Raw genomic sequence first — 19,451 nt, 5'->3', positions numbered from 1 at the left:
AATACGATAAATCTTAATGTGAACGATGCCGAATTAGAAATCAAATAATTAATAGTTTAAAGAAAAAAATATAGAAAATGATAGAAAATGGATGAAATTATGCTTTTATAGTCGCCCTTGCCATGATTTGAGGAAATTGTCTTTAAAATCATACATATGACGATTTCCTGAAAGCTATAATTGTATAAGAAAAATAAAAATACAAAAATTTTGTTCACCTCTAATTGAATTTGCCTATGAATAAAACATAAAAAGTCTACATAAGACAGAGAATTACTATGTTTGTCCTCTACAAGCTGAGCCATGAATTCGTTTGCAGATTCATCAAGTCCTTGTCGTGAAACATACGCCATTAAAGCTTTTCCAGGGTAAAAAGCATTTAAATAAAGAAAAATATTTCTAATTTGAATTGAAAGTCGAGTGTCCAAATTTGGCAAAAGAGCAGAACGGACGTCAATATCCGAAAGTTTTAAAACACTATTTCCATAAAGATTTCTTAACAGATCAGGTGATACACCATTATGAAACCACAAAATAGAATCAGACCCATTAACTTTAGATAATAAGTATTAAAAAATGTAATCAGATAATATACATATTAGATAAACACCCCCTTCATCCAAATACGAAGAAGAGGCCCTAATAGCTTTAGGAAGAACCAAATTCCCTTTCTCGTCAGGAAATCCCATCTATATATGTATCAAATACTATCTACTAATGACAGTAGAAAACTTACATCATCTTTTAAATTATGTAATGGTAGAATCCGAGGATATATAAAAGAAATAAGCGCACAAACACCTACTACTAGTATATAATGAGCATTTTGCATTCGTAAATCACTTTGAATATTTCCGCCTATTCCTATTTTTAACTTATTAATAAATTATACATACAACTTACTCTTTAAAGCAGGTAATTTTAATAAACACAATATATATATAGGAAACAATTTTAAATTTTCAGGAAGAACTAACTGAGAAGTAGGTACAGACGATGAAATACTTTTTCGATAACATGCTAATACATTAATGCATATTTCTGTTAATTCATCTCTGACTTGCTTAAGAGAATTTTTCTTAATTTTAACTAAAGCTATTTTAATTAGTATAGAACTATAATTGTAATAAAATTACCATCTTTAGCCAATACTGTAATACACGTGTCTATATCTATATGTTTAATAATATCACTTGCATTCGATGATACAGATGCAACAATATTATAGCATCTTAAACGACGATAACCAGATGCTGTCGTATATAATATTGCACATTGAAAATAAATATTAGATTTTCGATCTAACTTACTATCATGCGTAAAAATAACAGAAATTGCCTTTTCAGAATCAATAACACTAAGCTCTAACTCTGATGATTTCTTTTGTATATAATTTCCAATATACCGTTCAACACTTAGTCCATTTGAGCATCTAACTTTTATTTGAACATGATATGCTTGTTCACGAGTGACATTTCTAACAAATTCTTTAATGACTTTAAATGCATCACGTTCTTCTATAAAATCTCGATAATAATATATTTCACCACCAGTAACACTTGCCAAAACCCCTAATAAAGTTATAATAAATTAAATTAAAATTAAATAAATACCTATTGTACTAACATCCATATAAAGACTTGGAAAAAGAAATAAATCTACACCAATACCAGCACTCAAACACTTTTTAGCAAGATTATTCCAATAAACATTCTGTGAAGTAAATAATTGTTTTTCATTATCTGTATTATAAAGTTTGGAATCTTCTCTAAATCTAAGATTCCCTGGTCCCCATGTAGGTAATGCACTTAAGAAAGCAATTAATTTTCCACCAGTTTTTTCCTAAATTAATTAATTAAACATATGTTAATATAGCTAGAATACCAATGCAACAAGAGATGATTGAACCAATGCACCAAATGCAGGTTCCGGAACTGGAAAACTATTAAACAGTTTTGAAATAGAACATAAAACACTTTCTATAATATGTCTAAAACATATATTAAATATAAGACAAGATAGAAATAAAAAACAACCTTGATTCATACGGATCAACAAATAGTCCTTCAAGTAAAGGAATAAAAGCGTCTTCTATATCCGAAACAACCAGCATTTGGGGATCACTTAATGAAGACTACAAAGATTTAAATTATAAAGATAATAAAATAACCACTCACAGTTAAATTATAAAAATGCAAAACACGATCAAAGGTGACAATACTAATTTTAGAACCAGAAGGAAAAGATCTATCTGAAGGCTCATATAAAGCTTTAATAATAGCATCAGAAGCAACTTTCGGTATCCCTTTTCGAATAGCTATTTCACTAACATCAATAGCAAAAATCATTTTTATAGGTTCGGAAGGACATGTTTCATATTCTTTAGGAACAGCAAATTCCACAGTACCATATTTAAGCTCAGGCCTATGGTCCAAATCTTGCCTCTTTCCAATACCATTCAAAGGAGAAAACCATTCTGCACCAACATCGTTCGGAAACAAACACATATTACATACAAATTTTGATCCTCCTTGTACAAAATTCATAAACGGATTAATATATCCTTTACATCTTCTACATCTAGGTGGACCCATTTCCTCATAATCTATTAAAGGAATAGGATGTTCTTCAGGTTTTTGTTGAGCAAATGGTTGAATAACCATAGAAATAGGTAAAAAAGTAGACATCAATAACTCTTTCGTATCCGGTATACTCCTAAGTGTCAAACGAACAAATTTTGGAGAAGAAACTCCCTGATCTACAGCAATAAAATCCGTATTTGCTTTTGGAAGAAAATGTGATTCCATAGTAAAAAATAATTCACGTTTATGGATTTCTTGAGACATTTCGTGAACAAGAACCTCAGAGGGTATTTTTTCAGGATCAATTTTAGACCCACTTTGATTAGTTGATATAAATTGGGGATTTTTCATTTCTGTTTGGTCAGTTAGACTTGGGATTAAGGAAAGTGGCTTGTCTAATGGATAATTTTGAAAGTTTTGAGAATAAGGAGAATCAACCACCTCATTATACGACAAATCATATGTCCTAGGTGCTTTATATCTGCGCTTTTGTGGAAAAGAAGATTTTGAAATATGTAAACTACCCCACTGTTGTTGTAAACCCCCTATAGAATCATTTTCTGAAACTTGACATGCTAAAGACTTTATATACGCCTCGTTTGAATTTCCTTGCGGTTTATTTTCTTTATCATCTGTTGATGGTAATGCAGTTACCGAAACATCTATAGTTTTTATATTTTCTTCAATAATATTATAAAGAAAATACCCATCAAAGAAGAAACGTTATATTTCTCTAGAACACTGTCAGAGTGCTTTTGAGTATCATTATCTTTAGAAATTTTCGTTGATTGTTTTATATCATGAGATTCAGAGTAAAGAGATGCTGAATACATAATTTAGATTATTTTTTGATCAAAAAAAAGAAAAGAAAAGATATATATATATAACTAAGTTAGAATAATATCTTTATTCGAAATTAACTGTTTTCTTGGCAACAGAATCTCTAAAAAATTTATTTTTTTTTCTAAATTTCATAAACGTCAAAACGAATAGATTTGATATTTGAACGGTAATTAATGAATTAAAACTTAATGAAAACTGTTATATTTTTAAAAAAAAAAACTATTTCTGATGATAATTACAAAAATTTATTTGAAAAGTCAGGATTTTATACTATATTTATTCCTATTTTGAAGTGTAATTTTGTTAATCTAGAGAAACTAGAACATTTATTAAAAAATTGTCCATATACTATATTTTCAGCATTTGTTTTTACAAGTCAGAATTCTATATGTGCTTTTAAGGAAGTTTTAATGCGTATTGGTTTGTCTCATGAAGATCGCTTTTAAAAAATTCATTCTAGTTAGATAAACAAGAACTTGAACATATTTTTAATATGACAGTTTATACAGTTGGGCCTGCTACTTTTAATGCAGCAAAAGCTTTAGGATTTCATAAAGTTTTTGGAAAAGAAACAGGAAATGCAGAATTACTTATTGATTTTATTATATCATGTCATACAGATAAAAATCCTATATTATTCTTAGCAGGATACAGAAGAATAAATCAACTTGAAAAAAAAATGTTATCTTCTGGAATTATTTTAAAAGAATTAGTTATCTATAAAATGGAAGAATCTAAAAAATTCAAACGTCTTTTTAATGAAGTTATTAATGATCAAACATTAAATATTGATTGGATTGTTTTTTTTAGTCCTTATGGATCTGATATTGTAATGAAATATACACAAATATCGGTTATTTCACGCTTTAAAATTGCTGCAATTGGCCCCACAACATTAAAACATTTAAATGATAAATGGAACATAAAAACAAAAGTTATGGCACAACATCCAGAAGCGAACTCTCTTTTAAAAGCAATTATGAATTATGAAAAAAATCTTTTAAATGTTAATACTGTATTTTAGTTATTAATTATTTCATAATATTTTAAATAATGCAAGATACCTTTTTAGAGTAATATTATTCATACTTTTTAATGATATCAAATTTAAAATTCTAAATACATCTTTTTTGATAAATTTTTAAAATTTATTTTTTATAGTTTATTTTTTATGGGAATCAACTAATATCAATCATACTTAATATTTAAAATCAAATAACTTGTTTTGAATTAATTTCAAAAATAAAAATTTAAAAAATACAGACATTATTTTTTATATTTAATTATTTGTAATTCTAAAGTATTAGGAAAATATTAAGCACAGCTTATATAATTAAAACAATAAATTATAAAAAAGGATATAAATCTTCTACGATATTTAACAAATAATAATTTTTAACAATATTAATCTATTATGTTGGATAGAATATATTTTGAATCATAAAGGTAATAGAACAATAAGAACATAATAAACATGTATATTAAAAAATATGAAAAATATAAATAATATAAATAATATTAAATATGAATAACCATAAGCCCTAATTAAAAATTTTGATCAAAAAATATGTTTAAAAAAAACAAAATTCATTAAAATATATAACTTAAATTGTTTTATTACTAGTCAGAAGAAGAGTGGCTATCTTTCCCCATAATCTCTTTATAGATAAGAACTAAAAAGTTCAATAAAAATACAAAAAAATATATCTTTTTACCCTTAAGATCATTCTTGCTAAGTTTGTCCTTTATTCGATCAAAATCAAAAAAGCTTGGAGAAATGGGAGGAGCCGTTGGTTCGTCTAAACTTATTAGTTTTATTTTATCAAACAAAATTGTCACACCATCTGGATCATGATATGGTTCAAGATATCTATGCTGAAGTGCCTCTTCAACTGTTAATCTCTTTGCAGGATTAAAAGCTAAAAGTTTTTCAAGTAAATCCAAAGCAAGTGGATTAGCTTTTGGAAAAATAGTAGAAAACGAAACCCGTTTCTTAAACGGCAAAGACCGAATATATTCACGAGCTCTACGGGATTTAATCCCATAATACTAAAATGAAATATAAGCCTTATTCCTAATTTTAGTGAAAAAAACATACATCTTCCATTGTTGGAGTGCCTAGTACATCTAGAATAAGCATAAGCTGATGATGATCTGTTTAATTAGACCTAAAAAAGAAAAATCATGCTATCTTACAATCTTTCCCAGGAAACAAGGGCTTCCCACTCAACATTTCAGCCAGAATGCATCCAACACTCCATATATCAATTGCCTTCGTATATTCTTTGAAGGTTAACATAATTTCAGGCGCACGATACCAGCGTGTTGCCACATATTCTGTCATGAAACTCGTAGTATCTTCTGTACTAACAGCAGAACGTGCCAATCCAAAATCACAGACTTTAAGATCACAATTCGCATTCAGTAATAAATTGGATGGTTTCAGATCTCGATGCAAAATGTCTGCACTGTGCATTGCTTTAAGTGCACGTAAAACTTGATAAATAAAATATTGGCAATGATCATCTGATAAATCCTGTGTACGAATCACACGATGCATATCAGTTTCCATCAACTCCTATACTCAATAACATTTAAAACAGGAAAAAACCATATTTTTCGACCTACTTGGATCAAATACACCTCAGAAAACGACTCAAAATCCTGTGGCTGTTGAATATCTAAAATAGAAATAATCTTTAACTATCAGAAAAATTATCTAGAAAAATTGGCTGTGCAACTGTTAATTCTGCACAATATGAACCTTACATTTTCATGGTTAAAATAACGTAAAAGCTTCATTTCACGTAGAGTACGCAAACAAAACATAGAATGATCAAACGGTGAAATTTTCTTAATAGCTACTTTCTGTCCACTTGGCTTATGAATAGCAGAACTATATGATTAGAAAAAATAACTACAAATACGGCATCAAACAAGATATCTAAACAGATACCTACCAAACAATCCCATATGCACCCTCCCCAATAACATCAAGGACTTTATAGTCATCAGAGACATTAAATTGAACATTACGTGCAGATGCGCACATTATTCAAAAACCGTCAAAAAGTTATTAAAAATGAATAAAAAACAATGTTTTGATCTGTTGAAAATCCCTTTTAATTACAAAAATAACACTCTGCACAGCAGAATAAATGATCGAACCAGCGCGTCAAATTGGCTTCAAAAAATGCAAAAAAAAACCCGCTGAAAAAATATAAACTATAACTAAGCACTTTCTACTTCTTCTAGACGCGCTCAGATTTCATTTTATTCAACAATTTCCCCTTATTATTTACTCTTAAACAATACTCCAATCTCGATGACGTTAGTATACGTAACAACTCTATCAAAAAGGATAAGTGTTAAAATAAGAACAAAGAAAATAAATTAAAGTTGAAAATAAAATTAAAAATAAGAAAAAAACAAAAATTATGTTAAAGAATATTAAAAATAAGTTAATTGTCCAAGGATTTAAGAAGATGTAGATGAAAAGTATATATAGGAATCAGAATGTATTTTTAGTATTATGTATAAAAGTAAACTTCATAGGAAGTAATTAATCAACATGTAATCTACTTAAGAATTATAATATGTATAAAAATTTGAACGGTCTTACCCGATTTCTGAGCTCATTAATATATTGATAATATGAAGGAATGCCGTCTTGGCGATCTTCTATCATATTGCTGAAAAACCATTTAATAAGTGCAGGATCACCATCTTGCTTAACAAGATATAAATGTGGCCATGTAATTTTGCCTCTATCGTATTCTCTTAACTTAGATATAATGTTGTTAACACGGACAGAAAAAGGATTGTCAAGCAATGGGAGTGTCATCTAAAAAGATTAGTGAAAAGTTGTCTTTTAATTATGATATATACCTTTCCAAGTTTCAATTGAGAAATATCAGGCAATCCAAATACATCTTGAACAAGTAAAGATACAGCATCCTTGCCAATAAAAAGGAATTGGATTTGACCATCATCAACCAAATATAATCCATGAGATTCAATTTTTTCAGAAGTAAGATTCATTTCAGGAGGAAGGATAATTCCGTTCGTCCCATGTAATCCAGCATCGTCAGGCATATTATGTAATGAATAAAATCGTGGATGAAGAAATGGTATTAATGTTGCAGTTGGTAATGAAGATAAGAGACAGAGAGCAATCGACCTTACATCGCTAGGAATTAGAGAAGATTTACGAAAAGCAAGCTTTAATTGGTTAATAAGTTTAGCAAAAAAATATAATACTTACATTTTTGAGAAGACAAAGACAAAGAAGAGGCAAAAGTCTAAGATTTGAACAAATAGAAAATGTAGAAATTCCTGTATTCGTAAAAACCAAATTCTTTCTATAAGAATCTAAAATATCTACTAATTTCTCTGTAATTATATTGTTTGCATCTTCCAATTTAGATAAAAACACTTTTTCACATGCCTTTACAGAAAGATATTTTATAATAGCAATTTGATCCGCAGAAGCATATACATCAGCTAAATTACTCGTAGTTGGAATAGCTACAGTTATAACACGAATCCGCCTTTCGCCTAAACCCCTAAATCAATATATACAATAGTTTAAATGATATTTTACCATGACATGAGCTATATAATATAGCTGCCTGTAAAGTAACAAATGGACGTTCAATTTGCTCATCTATGGATATTTCAACAACATATCCTTGATCACGAGGAAATGACGGAAAAGCACAGAGATCAGTTGAACGATAAAAACAATTTCCATGAAAAGCAGAAACACGAAGCCCTAATTATTTTATGAATAAATAATTATAGGAAATCCTTAAAACTACCAGAAGATCCTCTAACCCTCATAACAGCCTCAAGACCAATTTCTTGACTTAAATGACCACTAAATTCTCTAGCAAATTTCGTTATATCTTCACTGCGACCAGCATTCCACGAAGGGTAATAGAAAGTTTGCCCAGCAGTGTAACGAGGAAGACATGCTAATAAATTAAAATTAAAAGTCATAATAAAACATAAATCATTACCAAGAGATGCAACGTCTTGATAGTGAGAAGAAAAAAGAAACATATCAACAGTGACTTGGCTTTTAGAACATTCTACAGCAAAAGACTTATAAAACGAGTTTTGAACTTGAAGCAAAGTAGACTCTTTAGAAGTTCCATAGAACTTGATATCTTCTCTTACAGAAAGTTTCCCATCACCTAATGTAGGCAAACTATTCATCAAACACTCAATTTTTCCTCCAACACTCTGAATAAGTTTACGAGCAGCTTTAAGAGCGGGCCCCATAGCATTCCCTGAATTCTGAGTATTCTTAAACATATCATTAAATTTTTCTAATAAGATCTCAATATTTTTCCGAGATTCAAAAATATTAACTAAAAGATCACTAGGCTGAGGAAGATAAGGATCATCTAAATCGCTAACAACAAGCATAGATGGTTCTTGATCCTTACTAGAAAGATTGAAAAAATGTAATGAACTATCCACTGCAATAAATCCAATCTTTGTTCGTTGATCGCGATTTGGAATCCAATCAAGAGACTCAAGAATTGTACGAGTAGCTGTTGCTACCATACCTAATTTCTTAGAAACTTAATCAAAAATTAAGGCAAATTACCTGACATTATAGCAGGATAAGAAACATCAATTAAAAACACATATACAAGAGGCTGAGGTGGCCGAACCTAAAAAATTAATAAATAGAAAAAAAAAAAGACATAAATAAATTACCATATATTCACTAGGTGCTAAAAAATCAACAACGGCGTGAGTAAGCTCTGCACGTTTCCATTGATCCATTTGTTTATTTTGTTGACCCCAAGAGAAAGCAGAAGGAACTGTATAAAATAAGAACTTGATTATAAAAAAGCCTTATTTACCATCATTAGTCATGGAACAAAGATTACATTTCCAACGATGTCCACTGTCAATAAATATAGAAAAAGGATTTATATACGATCTACATCTACGACAACGAGCAATAATAGTATCAGAAACTAAAGGAACATTTTCCTCCTCATCCGTAAGCATAATAAAGGGACGAATTGCCAATGCGAAGGGAAGCTTGGACTTTTTAAGAAGATTGTTGTTTTTCGGTATTGCATTTAAAGTAGATCGTAAGTATTCTGGACCACAATTTGTTTTTTCTGTTTGCATTAAAGATGCCTGGTCCAAGTTAGGATTAAATTAAATCACCCAAAAAACATATACATTAGAAGGCAAAATAAGTGAAGGCGGTGGACGCTTTAAATCCAAAATGTCGGGTGGATGTCCTATTAAATCTACAGAAATTAAAGGGTTAAGAGAAAACCCGGATGTAATAGGACTCTAACAGAAACAATTAAATCGTGTTTACAATAAAAAACAAAAAAGAAACCTGCTGTAATGGAGACTCCATACTCATATGAGAAAACTGATTAGAAACAGTATCTATACTTGGATAAGGACTAGATGGCCAATATCCTTGACTAAAAGGCTTAATGTAATAAAATTTAGTATGATAACATACGTTAAAGGTGCAAACTGCCCCTGGGAATTTAAATTTGGAGACATATAGTTCCTATCTATACTAGTATCTGGGCCATTAAAATCATATTGATGTGAAGCATATCTCCGTTTTGATTTTGTTTGAGATCCCGTTGATTGAACATTATCAGAAAAAGATCTATGATCAACAGGCTGGGATGATGATGAATTTCCATACTGTTGGAATTGAGGATGTGTCATTGGTGGTGGCATATTTTGCCGTGCCTGTTCTGGCAATTCCGGTACCAGAAATTGTGGATTTTCCGGAAAATATGGAGTTACAGGTGTTCTTAAATTTTCATAAATTTGATCCCCACGTGATGAATTTGAAGTTTGTCCCCCATTCGGATGAGATTCCATTGATTTTTTATATATTTCAAACTAAATGTTTCGTTTCCTAAATTCCTTAATATTTTATCGTTTAAATTTCCTTAAAAACACACAGAAAACCTGCTTTGCGTTTCCCTTCAGTAAAAACAAAGCTTTACGTGTCAGATTTAGTTTTTTAATGCTTTTTTAATAATATTTTTTATCAAAAATTTTAACGGTCAACGCTTGATGTTGCGAAAATCCACAATATTCAATTTTTCGTATACAAATATATTAAGTTATATAATATTCACGTATATTATGTCTAAAATGTATAAAGGTGAATAAGTATTATTTTTTTATAAAAAATATGAAATGGTTATTTAAGAAAGATCTTTTTATGTATTTTTTATGTGAATATATATATCAAAATTTAGACTTTATATTTAATTGATTTCACTTAACACTTTTATTCTATATTTATACTTATTCACTAATTTGAATGACTGTTTTAAAACTTATTGAAAGTCATTAAGAACATTTTTAATATTTATACTGAATATCAAAGATTTTTTAAACAATAATATTTAATATGTTTGTTTTTTTGATTCAAAGAAACATATATATATATAACTATACACTTTTATCTTAAAAAAGGTATATATAAAATTATCTATTATTATATATTTTTTGAACCAATTCCAGTTTTATTATAAAATACAGTCGATAAAACTTAACTATCATAAATATCAATAACAATATACATATAAAAAAAGAGGAAAATAAAAATTAAAAAAACATATTTTATCAATTATTTAATAATAAGAGCTAAAAACAATTTATCATTAGATTTTTATTAACCATGATTACTAATAATTTTATATAATTCGAAAAAAATACAAATTAAATCATATTTCTAAAGAAATAAAATCAATCAATTTATTATAAATACATCAACTTTTCATATTAAATCAACAAAAAACTATTTTCAGCAATCCTACTAAAAATGAAAATTACATTTTACTTTTAAAAAACCAAAAAAGAACAATTGTATTTGATAAAAAAAGACTTAAGCAGCTATTTTGAATATAGTCTAAAATTAAAAAGATAGTTTATAAAATTCTAAAAAATTCACTAAATCTTTTAAATAATTTAAAATGCAACTATATAGTATTTATAAAAGAAATATACTCATAAACTGTTATAAGAAAAGAATACATAATGTCAAATTGCCCAATGTCTATAGTATTAAAGAAATATATGAAAAACAAACAATACCAGCTGAAACTATTATAGTCAATGGCTGGATAAAATCTTTAAGAAAAATGAAAAATGTAACATTTGCAACTATTAATGATGGAACAACAGGAAAAAGCCTACAGACGGTACTTAGGCCAGAGCAAGCAAAAAGGTATTTTATTGTTTTATATTTCTATTACATAATTATAAAATCAGATTATCAATAGGCTGTAGTGTAAAATTAACGGGATCATATATAAAAGCACAAGGAGGATCAAAAGAAAAACAAGAATACGAGCTTCATGTTAATAATGTACACGTATACGGATATGCTGACCCATCAGTATTCATTTTCTGTATTTTTACTTTAACTTATTACTTTAGTCATATCCATTGCAAAAAAAAAATCACACTGCAGAATTCCTTAGAAAAAAACCACATCTTAGATTACGTACAGAATCTATGTCTAAATTGTTACGCCTAAGATCCTTTTTGATATCAACCATATCGTTATTTTTTTCTGATAGAAATTATATTCAAACACATCCTCCTATCTTAACATCATCTGATTGTGAAGGTGCAGGAAAGATATTCCTAGCAAAAACTGAAGATGGTTTAACAGATTTTTTCAAAAAACCAGTATATTTAACAGTTTCAACGCAACTACATTTAGAAGCACTGGCGCATTCATTATCAAAAGTATGGTCTTTAAGTCCAATATTTAGAGCAGAAGAAAGTCAAACATCAAAACACTTAGCGGAGTTTTATATGTTAGAAGCAGAGATTTCTTTTATTGATAACCTGGAAGAATTAATATCTGTTATAGAACAGATGATCTATCATTCAGTAGAAAATTTAAGAAACAGTTCTATTGGACAAGAACTGGTTTCTAAAAGCTATAAAATAAGTACAAAAAACCAAACAAATCTTGAAGATCGCTGGAATTTTTTACTAAAAAAACACTGGGCTAGAATTACATATACAGAAGCAATTAATGCTTTAAAAAACTCATCAGTTCAGTTTAAATTCCCTCCAGAATACGGAAATGACATACAAGCAGAGCACGAAAAATGGTTAACTGAAAAATATATATGCAAACCAGTTTTTATTATAAATTATCCAAAAGAATTAAAACCTTTCTACATGCGTCTTAATAACGACTCTTCTAAAGATGAAGAGCGAAATACTGTTTCTTGTTTTGATCTTCTTGTACCAGAAATAGGAGAATTAGCAGGAGGAAGTTTACGCGAAGAACGTATAGATATACTTGAGCAATCAATTATTACCTCTAAAATGAAAATATCAAATTTATCATGGTATGTTGACCTTCGACGCTGGGGTGCAACCAAACATGGTGGCTTTGGACTCGGATTTGACCGGTTTATTGCTTACTTGGCCGGAATAAAAAATGTAAAAGATGTTGTAGCTTTTCCAAGATGGTATCAATATTGCGAGTTTTAGAATACTAATGACACAAAAACATTTATTTCAAGTAGTTCACCAAAAAAATAAATATATTTTTCAAACATAGGAACATTTAAAAAACATTCTTCAATTCATTTTTTCTTAATACACTATATCATATACTCATAACCTGTTTTTACACATAAGATCATCTAACATCTACAAAGGAAGTATTATATATTTTTATTTTATTTTAAAATATAAACGTTTATCAATTTATTTCTAACATTCGAAGCACCATTTTTTACGAACTATGTTAAAAGATGTCCGATTCCAACAAAAAGACAGAAAAAGACAATCAGAATACCAATATACAAAGCATTGCTGATCAAAAGACAGTATTAGAAGATTTAGCACATTTAAACGAGATTCATACAATAAATAATGAACAATTCCCAAGCCAACAACAAAAAACTTTATTATTATCACCGGAAGTCTCTATTTTAACAAACAATACAAATGAATCAGTTAAAGAAGAGGAACAGGAGCGTTCTGTTCCTATTTTTGAACGAGAAAAGCAGCCAACTATAGCTCCCCAATCTAAATATTCGCTTTCAGCACTTTCTCAATCAAAAAACTCATTATCATCTCCTATATCAGGAGGAACATCTACAAACAATCTGTTATCAAGTAATTGCGTTACTATAAAAGAAAAACCATCAATTCGTATTCATGTTCCTTTAAAAGGACAAATAAATGTTTATGTAAACTTTGCTCGTGAAGCAGAGAAACAATATGGATGGGCAGCATTACATCCATTGCAAGCTGCAAATTTAACAAAACTTGGGTTATCGAAATTTGATCATGATGCGGAGTCAGATGAAGGAGACGAATCAGAATCTAATATGGAAGATGACGGGAAATCCAAACAGCATGTTGCACAAAAAGAAAATGAACATCCAAATCAAGAGCCTTTTATAGAACCGAAAAAACGGAAAAGGAGAATTCAGGAAGAAGAATACGATACTCTTGATCCTTTTATTGATGATTCTGAGCTATTTTTGGAAGAAATTGCTGCATCAAAAGACGGTTTTTTTGTATTTTCAGGACCACTTATACCAAAAGGCGATAAAGTAAAAATCGAAAGGTGTGTATATTTATCTTTGAAACATTTATTGCTCAAAATCTTCAAGAACAGATGATTCTACAAAAAAGGGACGTGGACGAGGGGGAAAACAAAATACAAATCGTACTAATAACAAAAATCCAAAACCAAAAGAAAATAAAAGTCCAAAAGATAATTCTGGGAAAAAAAATACAAAAGTAACTCAAAATACAAAACAAGCTTGTGAACAATTAGAAAATAAAGAACATGCTCATTTACAGAAAACAACTGAGAAAAAAGAAACAAAAGAATCAAAACCTATTAAGGAATTAAAAATACCTGAAGAGGATGAATCAAAATCCCAAAAAAATACAAAAGAAATTAAAGATAAAGACGTGACAGATGGACAAAAAAATAAAAAGCCTAAAAAACCCGAAAAAGTTATAATTAACCAAAATTGAAAAGTAAAAAAGATCGCAAAGGAAACATCTTTAATCATTTCTTAGCAAATATTTTATATATACTCACTGGATCTGAGACATATAAAATATTTAGATAATTATACATCATTTTTATTTTCGACAAATAAGATTGATGATGTCAGATACTTCTTTGTCATGAATTATATTTTCCCATTTACTAGCTTCCCAACGATCCTCTTCTGGAATAATATCCCAATTTGGGCTTTTACTTTGTTTTAGCCATCCGAAATCTTGAACTTCATTCCATGTTTCATAAGAATCCTTTTTGAATTTAATATAGGAAGCTATTTATATTCAAAACATACTTTGTCATACGGATTAGGTCCAAATCTAATTCCAGTACAGTTTTCTATTATTGGCTTTGATTTGCAAGATATTAACACATCTACATTTTTACAATCATGCATTCGAAGCTTAGTTTATAAGATATTTACTTTTTGTGAATGATTAGACTTACTTGATGACAAAAAACAATAAAAGTACAGTTTTGACAATCAGAAATACATGCAGGCCCATAAATACCATTTGCCAAAACAAAACTATTCCTAAAATGACAAACATTTAAACTATGCCATTCTAATTCATGTACTAAATATACACACAATAACGCATTCGATATATTAACACTATTATTCTGGCATCCTTTATATAAATGAATCTTTTCTTTTATATGTAAAAAATGTGTTTCAGACTGTGTCAAAACCGAGTTATCTAAGAACATAGAGACTACCAAAGTTACTTTTAAACTTTTTCTCAAAAATAAATCTAATCCTACTTGGCTCTATAGTACTCTGTTTATCGGTCTCTTTTTGATCATAATCTATCCCAGAACATGTTTTAAACCCAAAATGCAGCTTAGGTCGTGCATTTTTTTTCATTGACAGATAAGATATATATAATTTGTCCAATTGCTATTTTAACATTATATTCAGCGCCAAAATATAGCAAAATAATGCAACCTCCTTCAGTATACGATTGTCATAGCTTGTAAGCAGTGAAGAAGACTTTGCTATTGTGTCATTTAAATCTTGAATTTGACGACCAATTTCTTCTATCAATTGGTCTTTTTCTATACCATTTGGAAGCCGAGAAAGCTCTATAATTCTATTGTCCAATACTAAATCATCAAATCAATTGAAATATTATAAAAAATAAGTAAAATACTTCTTTTTTTTGATAAAAAAACAGAATAAGTTTGTGGTGCATCTTTCAACGGCATCATCGATATTAACTGCAATATCTCAGACTTATATATCCAAAATATAAAATAAATAATAAAAAAAAAAATACTAAAAAGTATACCAGAAACATATCTATTTAATATTACAGAAAAAAATAATTGAAGCAATATAATAAACCTTTTGTTTATAAGCAATTTCTCCATATATAATGTTTTTAAATAATAAAAACAAAACTATATACTAACTATTCATCTTTTTTCCTAATACACAACAAAAATACTCAAATTCCTCCATTTTATTTTAACACACCTAATGATCTTGACAAATCAAAAAAATGAATGACCAGTTTTAAAAAACCATTAATTTCAACATAAATTAGAAATATTAATATATAAATATACATAATAAGCATAAAAACGACATTCTAGATATTTGATTCATTTATACACCACGTCCACCCCCAATTGCTTTGACAATCTCTGATCTGGGTCGTCTGTATTCCGTCTTAAAAAGTGTTTCCTTCAATTTCCCTGTATCTTCACCATAAAAATCACGATAGAGTCCATTTAAAGTCCCTCCACACCAATCAAAAAAACCCAAAATACATGCAAAACCCAAACCATAGCCAGCCATTGCAGAAAAAGACCGTGCTAATATCATCAACTCTGTGTATCACTATATCAAACGCCTATAAAATACCTCGTATAGCACCAATAGAACCAGAAACAAGTCCTCCAATAAACGGATTCAGTGAATCATCTTTTCTTCGGAGATTAGAAACAAAAGCCTGAGTAAATGAAAATAATCCTCCTACAATAGCTAAAAAAATAAGTTTTCCGAAAAAAAGCAGAAAAAGTACCAAATGTTCCAACTGTTCCACTTGCACGTTTTATAGCATTCTTCATAGTCCCAGGATCCTTCATTATAGCATTCTGAACAGCAGAAAATATCAACCCTGCAGAACCTGAAACCATCATAGATTTAAGTCCAGAATAAATAGCATCTTTCTCAGTATATTGCCTTTCAGATAAAATAGAGACCATACTATAAAATAATGATAATTTTATTTAATTTTCAGTTTTCTTTTTTTAAAAGTATAAGTCTTTGAAAGATAAGAAAAAATGCGAAAAAATATAAAGATGCATATCAAATTATATATTTTTTTAAAATAATTAATGAATGAAAAATGATCATAAAAACAGTTTTTATATCATAAACAAATAAAAGATATAAAGTAATTAATAATAAAATATGAATATCCATTAATAGAAAAAAAACAATCTAGTTTATTAAAGAATAAACAAAATAAAGAATGATATTATAGACAAAGACCCAGAAATATTGTATAAAGCAATTACAATATACAATCGAAACGAGTGAATACTATAAATGTTATTTTTTAAAACAAATATAGAAAAAACATACTTTGAAGAACAGCAGCAACTACCTCGAGTTGTAATTCTTTATCTTTCCCTCCACATATTTCTTCTGCTACAACATTTGCTAAACTGGAGTTCATACAGCCAATATTACTACTGTATTTAATTGTAAAAGGCCATTGAGAGAAATCCCTAAAAAATTCATCAACACGATTAAAAGCACGTTCTCGAATCTCATAGTCAGAAAATGAAAAAACATTTTCTAAAACATTTGCAGCATAAGCAGCACAAACTAAAGAAATAACACGAAGATGTTTCATTGGGATCGTTTCGGGGAAAAACACACTATTAGGTAAAACGATTGTAGGAGCCGTAAGCATAACTATTAAACGATTACGGATATCATCTTTAACCATATTATTCGATATAGGATGTGTTGTCATATCAAATAATAAAAAATTCCGTTTCTCAGTACGAAGAATCCCTTTATCAACTAAGCCTTTCGCTAAACGCTCACGAACTTGTTTTAATTGATATCCAATCTTCATAAAATTCCACGTTTCACCTGAAAAACAATTATTCAATACGTATGAATTAAGCATCTTAAATTACCACTCATAAGATTCACCCAAGAACTAATTGTCATCTTTTCACTTGTTTTCATCATTTTAAGAGTCTCATCTAACAAAACCTCTCCCGTTACTTTATCATTCACCACTTCTATCAAGCATTCTGATAAAGGATAACGTCTTCTGAGTGAGTCACGGCACATTTGAATACGTCCTCTAAATGCTAACTCCAGAATAATACATCCCCGAAGAATATACGAAATACTATCATTCCAGAAAGGCAAGTAACCCTTTAAAACTTTAGAAAACACTGCATTCATGGAATTTAACGCCTTAAATGAACCAATACCTGCTTATCTTTTAAACCTAATAGCAATACCTCCTCCATCAACGTAAGACACGGCTGTTTACTTCTTTCTTGATCTTCCATAATATCCAAGGGATCACATACAACCTTATGATCTACTTTATCAAAATTATGATATTCTAATCCTTGAGATGCACTATTTAGATTCTTTTCTTGATAATTAGAAAATTGTGATGTTTCAACTGATCCATTTAAATTAGAGTTGCCAACACGGCGACGGGAAAGCCCAGAAGACATGACTAAGCCCCTAATATCTAAATACGTCTAAAAGAAGCAATTTAAGTAAACTTTTAGGTACTTTTATCTTTATTAATTTAAATACTTTCATTATCATTTTTTTCACCTAAAATAAATAAAAACAGACTCTCAGAAAGCAAAAAAACAATGTCTATGTTCACCAGACATAAATAACAAACATATAATTGAAAAATATAAGTTCAGTCAAAAGAAATTCGAAATTTTAGTAAAATCCGAAATTCTGATAAAGTTCATATCTTTCTAAAAAGCGAACGCTAAAAAATAAAAAATAATAATTTATATTTCAATTTTTAAAGCGATATCAAAACATGTATCTTAAAGACATTCAAAAGACCATGCTTAAAAAGCAAAATGCAACCTCAAGTAGTATTTTTCTTTTTTTTAAATATGAAACTATGTTGTACAAAAAAAATAAATTCTATAAGATATAAATGATATTAATTTAAATAAAAAAATATAAAAAATAATACAGAAAATCAACAGCAAGAGATGCGAGACTTAAGAATAATTTAAATGTTAAAGTCACAAATAATTTAAAAGATACAGAGATGATAAAAACATCAACGAGCTATTATTCAGAAATTAGCCAACATAATTTCAAAAATATGAAAAATATACCATCCGGATGGTTAGAAATATATGTAATTGCCTGGCCAACAGTCTGTATTTCATCCGCTTCTTTATCTGGAATTTCAATATTAAACTCTTCTTCAATGGCCATTACAACTTCAACAGTATCTAAGCTATCCAGCCCTAAATCAGTTGAAAAACTCGATGTAGGTGTAATCTAAAAAACTATTAATTGATGTCTTATAGACCAATATAAAATATAAATAGGGCTTTTAAATAATATATAGAAATAATCTTTTTTTGTCCCCTTTAACACAATATTCTTACTTTTGATGGATCAGTAACTTTGTCAAAACTCTTAACTATATCTATAATACGTTTTTCAATGTCTTCTTTTGACAAATGTTCTTCAGAATAAAATCGACTTGGTACATATTTTATATCTATTTCCCTAATATTTGCTCTATTTTGAAATATAAAATTTCGAGAAAAAACAGGAACACCAAAAACTCTCTTAAAAAGCATTTTATATAAATCTTTCTAAAAGTTTTATGAATTATTCTTTCTTAAAAAACACTTTAAATTTTATTTTTTAACACCGTCGATCGACACAGAATGTAACTGTGTATATTTATACC

General features: G+C 28.8%; 10 protein-coding genes across 10 annotated transcripts; 3 read left to right on the top strand and 7 right to left on the bottom strand.

Moving 5' to 3' along the window:
* Window positions 1-105: 105 nt before the first annotated feature.
* Window positions 106-3,415, bottom strand: T551_02369 (uncharacterized protein; the record flags this gene model as incomplete). Its single annotated transcript, XM_018374632.1, has 11 exons — window positions 106-174; window positions 219-553; window positions 596-689; window positions 737-864; window positions 904-1,095; window positions 1,137-1,571; window positions 1,614-1,842; window positions 1,885-1,990; window positions 2,037-2,134; window positions 2,178-3,244; window positions 3,289-3,415. 11 exons carry the CDS (start codon window positions 3,413-3,415, stop codon window positions 106-108), a joined length of 2,880 nt encoding a protein of 959 aa, XP_018229204.1.
* A 198-nt stretch (window positions 3,416-3,613) lies between these two features.
* T551_02368 (uncharacterized protein) lies at window positions 3,614-4,497 on the top strand (the record flags this gene model as incomplete). Its single annotated transcript, XM_018374631.1, has 3 exons — window positions 3,614-3,845; window positions 3,890-4,440; window positions 4,486-4,497. The coding sequence occupies 3 exons, from the start codon at window positions 3,614-3,616 to the stop codon at window positions 4,495-4,497; spliced, it is 795 nt and encodes a 264-aa protein (XP_018229203.1).
* Window positions 4,498-5,045: 548 nt separating this feature from the next.
* Window positions 5,046-6,477, bottom strand: T551_02367 (mitogen-activated protein kinase 2; the record flags this gene model as incomplete). The annotated part of the gene is made up of 8 exons (XM_018374630.1): window positions 5,046-5,098; window positions 5,141-5,224; window positions 5,267-5,474; window positions 5,524-5,579; window positions 5,622-6,003; window positions 6,054-6,128; window positions 6,195-6,321; window positions 6,386-6,477. 8 exons carry the CDS (start codon window positions 6,475-6,477, stop codon window positions 5,046-5,048), a joined length of 1,077 nt encoding a protein of 358 aa, XP_018229202.1.
* A 514-nt stretch (window positions 6,478-6,991) lies between these two features.
* Window positions 6,992-10,310, bottom strand: T551_02366 (uncharacterized protein; the record flags this gene model as incomplete). The annotated part of the gene is made up of 13 exons (XM_018374629.1): window positions 6,992-7,003; window positions 7,048-7,269; window positions 7,314-7,646; window positions 7,690-7,982; window positions 8,029-8,199; window positions 8,243-8,401; window positions 8,447-9,001; window positions 9,043-9,109; window positions 9,156-9,262; window positions 9,305-9,590; window positions 9,636-9,752; window positions 9,802-9,892; window positions 9,934-10,310. 13 exons carry the CDS (start codon window positions 10,308-10,310, stop codon window positions 6,992-6,994), a joined length of 2,790 nt encoding a protein of 929 aa, XP_018229201.1.
* Window positions 10,311-11,416: 1,106 nt separating this feature from the next.
* Window positions 11,417-12,959, top strand: T551_02365 (asparagine-tRNA ligase; the record flags this gene model as incomplete). Its single annotated transcript, XM_018374628.1, has 3 exons — window positions 11,417-11,670; window positions 11,715-11,841; window positions 11,883-12,959. The coding sequence occupies 3 exons, from the start codon at window positions 11,417-11,419 to the stop codon at window positions 12,957-12,959; spliced, it is 1,458 nt and encodes a 485-aa protein (XP_018229200.1).
* Window positions 12,960-13,225: 266 nt separating this feature from the next.
* On the top strand, window positions 13,226-14,468 carry T551_02364 (uncharacterized protein; the record flags this gene model as incomplete). The annotated part of the gene is made up of 2 exons (XM_018374627.1): window positions 13,226-14,049; window positions 14,096-14,468. The coding sequence occupies 2 exons, from the start codon at window positions 13,226-13,228 to the stop codon at window positions 14,466-14,468; spliced, it is 1,197 nt and encodes a 398-aa protein (XP_018229199.1).
* A 111-nt stretch (window positions 14,469-14,579) lies between these two features.
* T551_02363 (uncharacterized protein) lies at window positions 14,580-15,711 on the bottom strand (the record flags this gene model as incomplete). Its single annotated transcript, XM_018374626.1, has 6 exons — window positions 14,580-14,750; window positions 14,795-14,902; window positions 14,947-15,215; window positions 15,265-15,400; window positions 15,449-15,606; window positions 15,654-15,711. 6 exons carry the CDS (start codon window positions 15,709-15,711, stop codon window positions 14,580-14,582), a joined length of 900 nt encoding a protein of 299 aa, XP_018229198.1.
* A 400-nt stretch (window positions 15,712-16,111) lies between these two features.
* T551_02362 (uncharacterized protein) lies at window positions 16,112-16,713 on the bottom strand (the record flags this gene model as incomplete). The annotated part of the gene is made up of 3 exons (XM_018374625.1): window positions 16,112-16,320; window positions 16,370-16,489; window positions 16,530-16,713. 3 exons carry the CDS (start codon window positions 16,711-16,713, stop codon window positions 16,112-16,114), a joined length of 513 nt encoding a protein of 170 aa, XP_018229197.1.
* Window positions 16,714-17,024: 311 nt separating this feature from the next.
* T551_02361 (uncharacterized protein) lies at window positions 17,025-18,222 on the bottom strand (the record flags this gene model as incomplete). The annotated part of the gene is made up of 4 exons (XM_018374624.1): window positions 17,025-17,053; window positions 17,096-17,614; window positions 17,662-17,908; window positions 17,968-18,222. 4 exons carry the CDS (start codon window positions 18,220-18,222, stop codon window positions 17,025-17,027), a joined length of 1,050 nt encoding a protein of 349 aa, XP_018229196.1.
* Window positions 18,223-18,803: 581 nt separating this feature from the next.
* On the bottom strand, window positions 18,804-19,338 carry T551_02360 (acyl carrier protein; the record flags this gene model as incomplete). Its single annotated transcript, XM_018374623.1, has 3 exons — window positions 18,804-18,811; window positions 18,862-19,030; window positions 19,141-19,338. 3 exons carry the CDS (start codon window positions 19,336-19,338, stop codon window positions 18,804-18,806), a joined length of 375 nt encoding a protein of 124 aa, XP_018229195.1.
* Window positions 19,339-19,451: the final 113 nt, after the last annotated feature.

This window comes from Pneumocystis jirovecii (genome assembly GCF_001477535.1).
Source record: "Pneumocystis jirovecii RU7 chromosome Unknown supercont1.10, whole genome shotgun sequence".
In the NCBI taxonomy this organism is placed as follows: domain Eukaryota; kingdom Fungi; phylum Ascomycota; class Pneumocystomycetes; order Pneumocystales; family Pneumocystaceae; genus Pneumocystis; species Pneumocystis jirovecii.
Note: the sequence above shows the minus strand (reverse complement) of the source record. Positions and strands in the feature narration are given on the sequence as shown.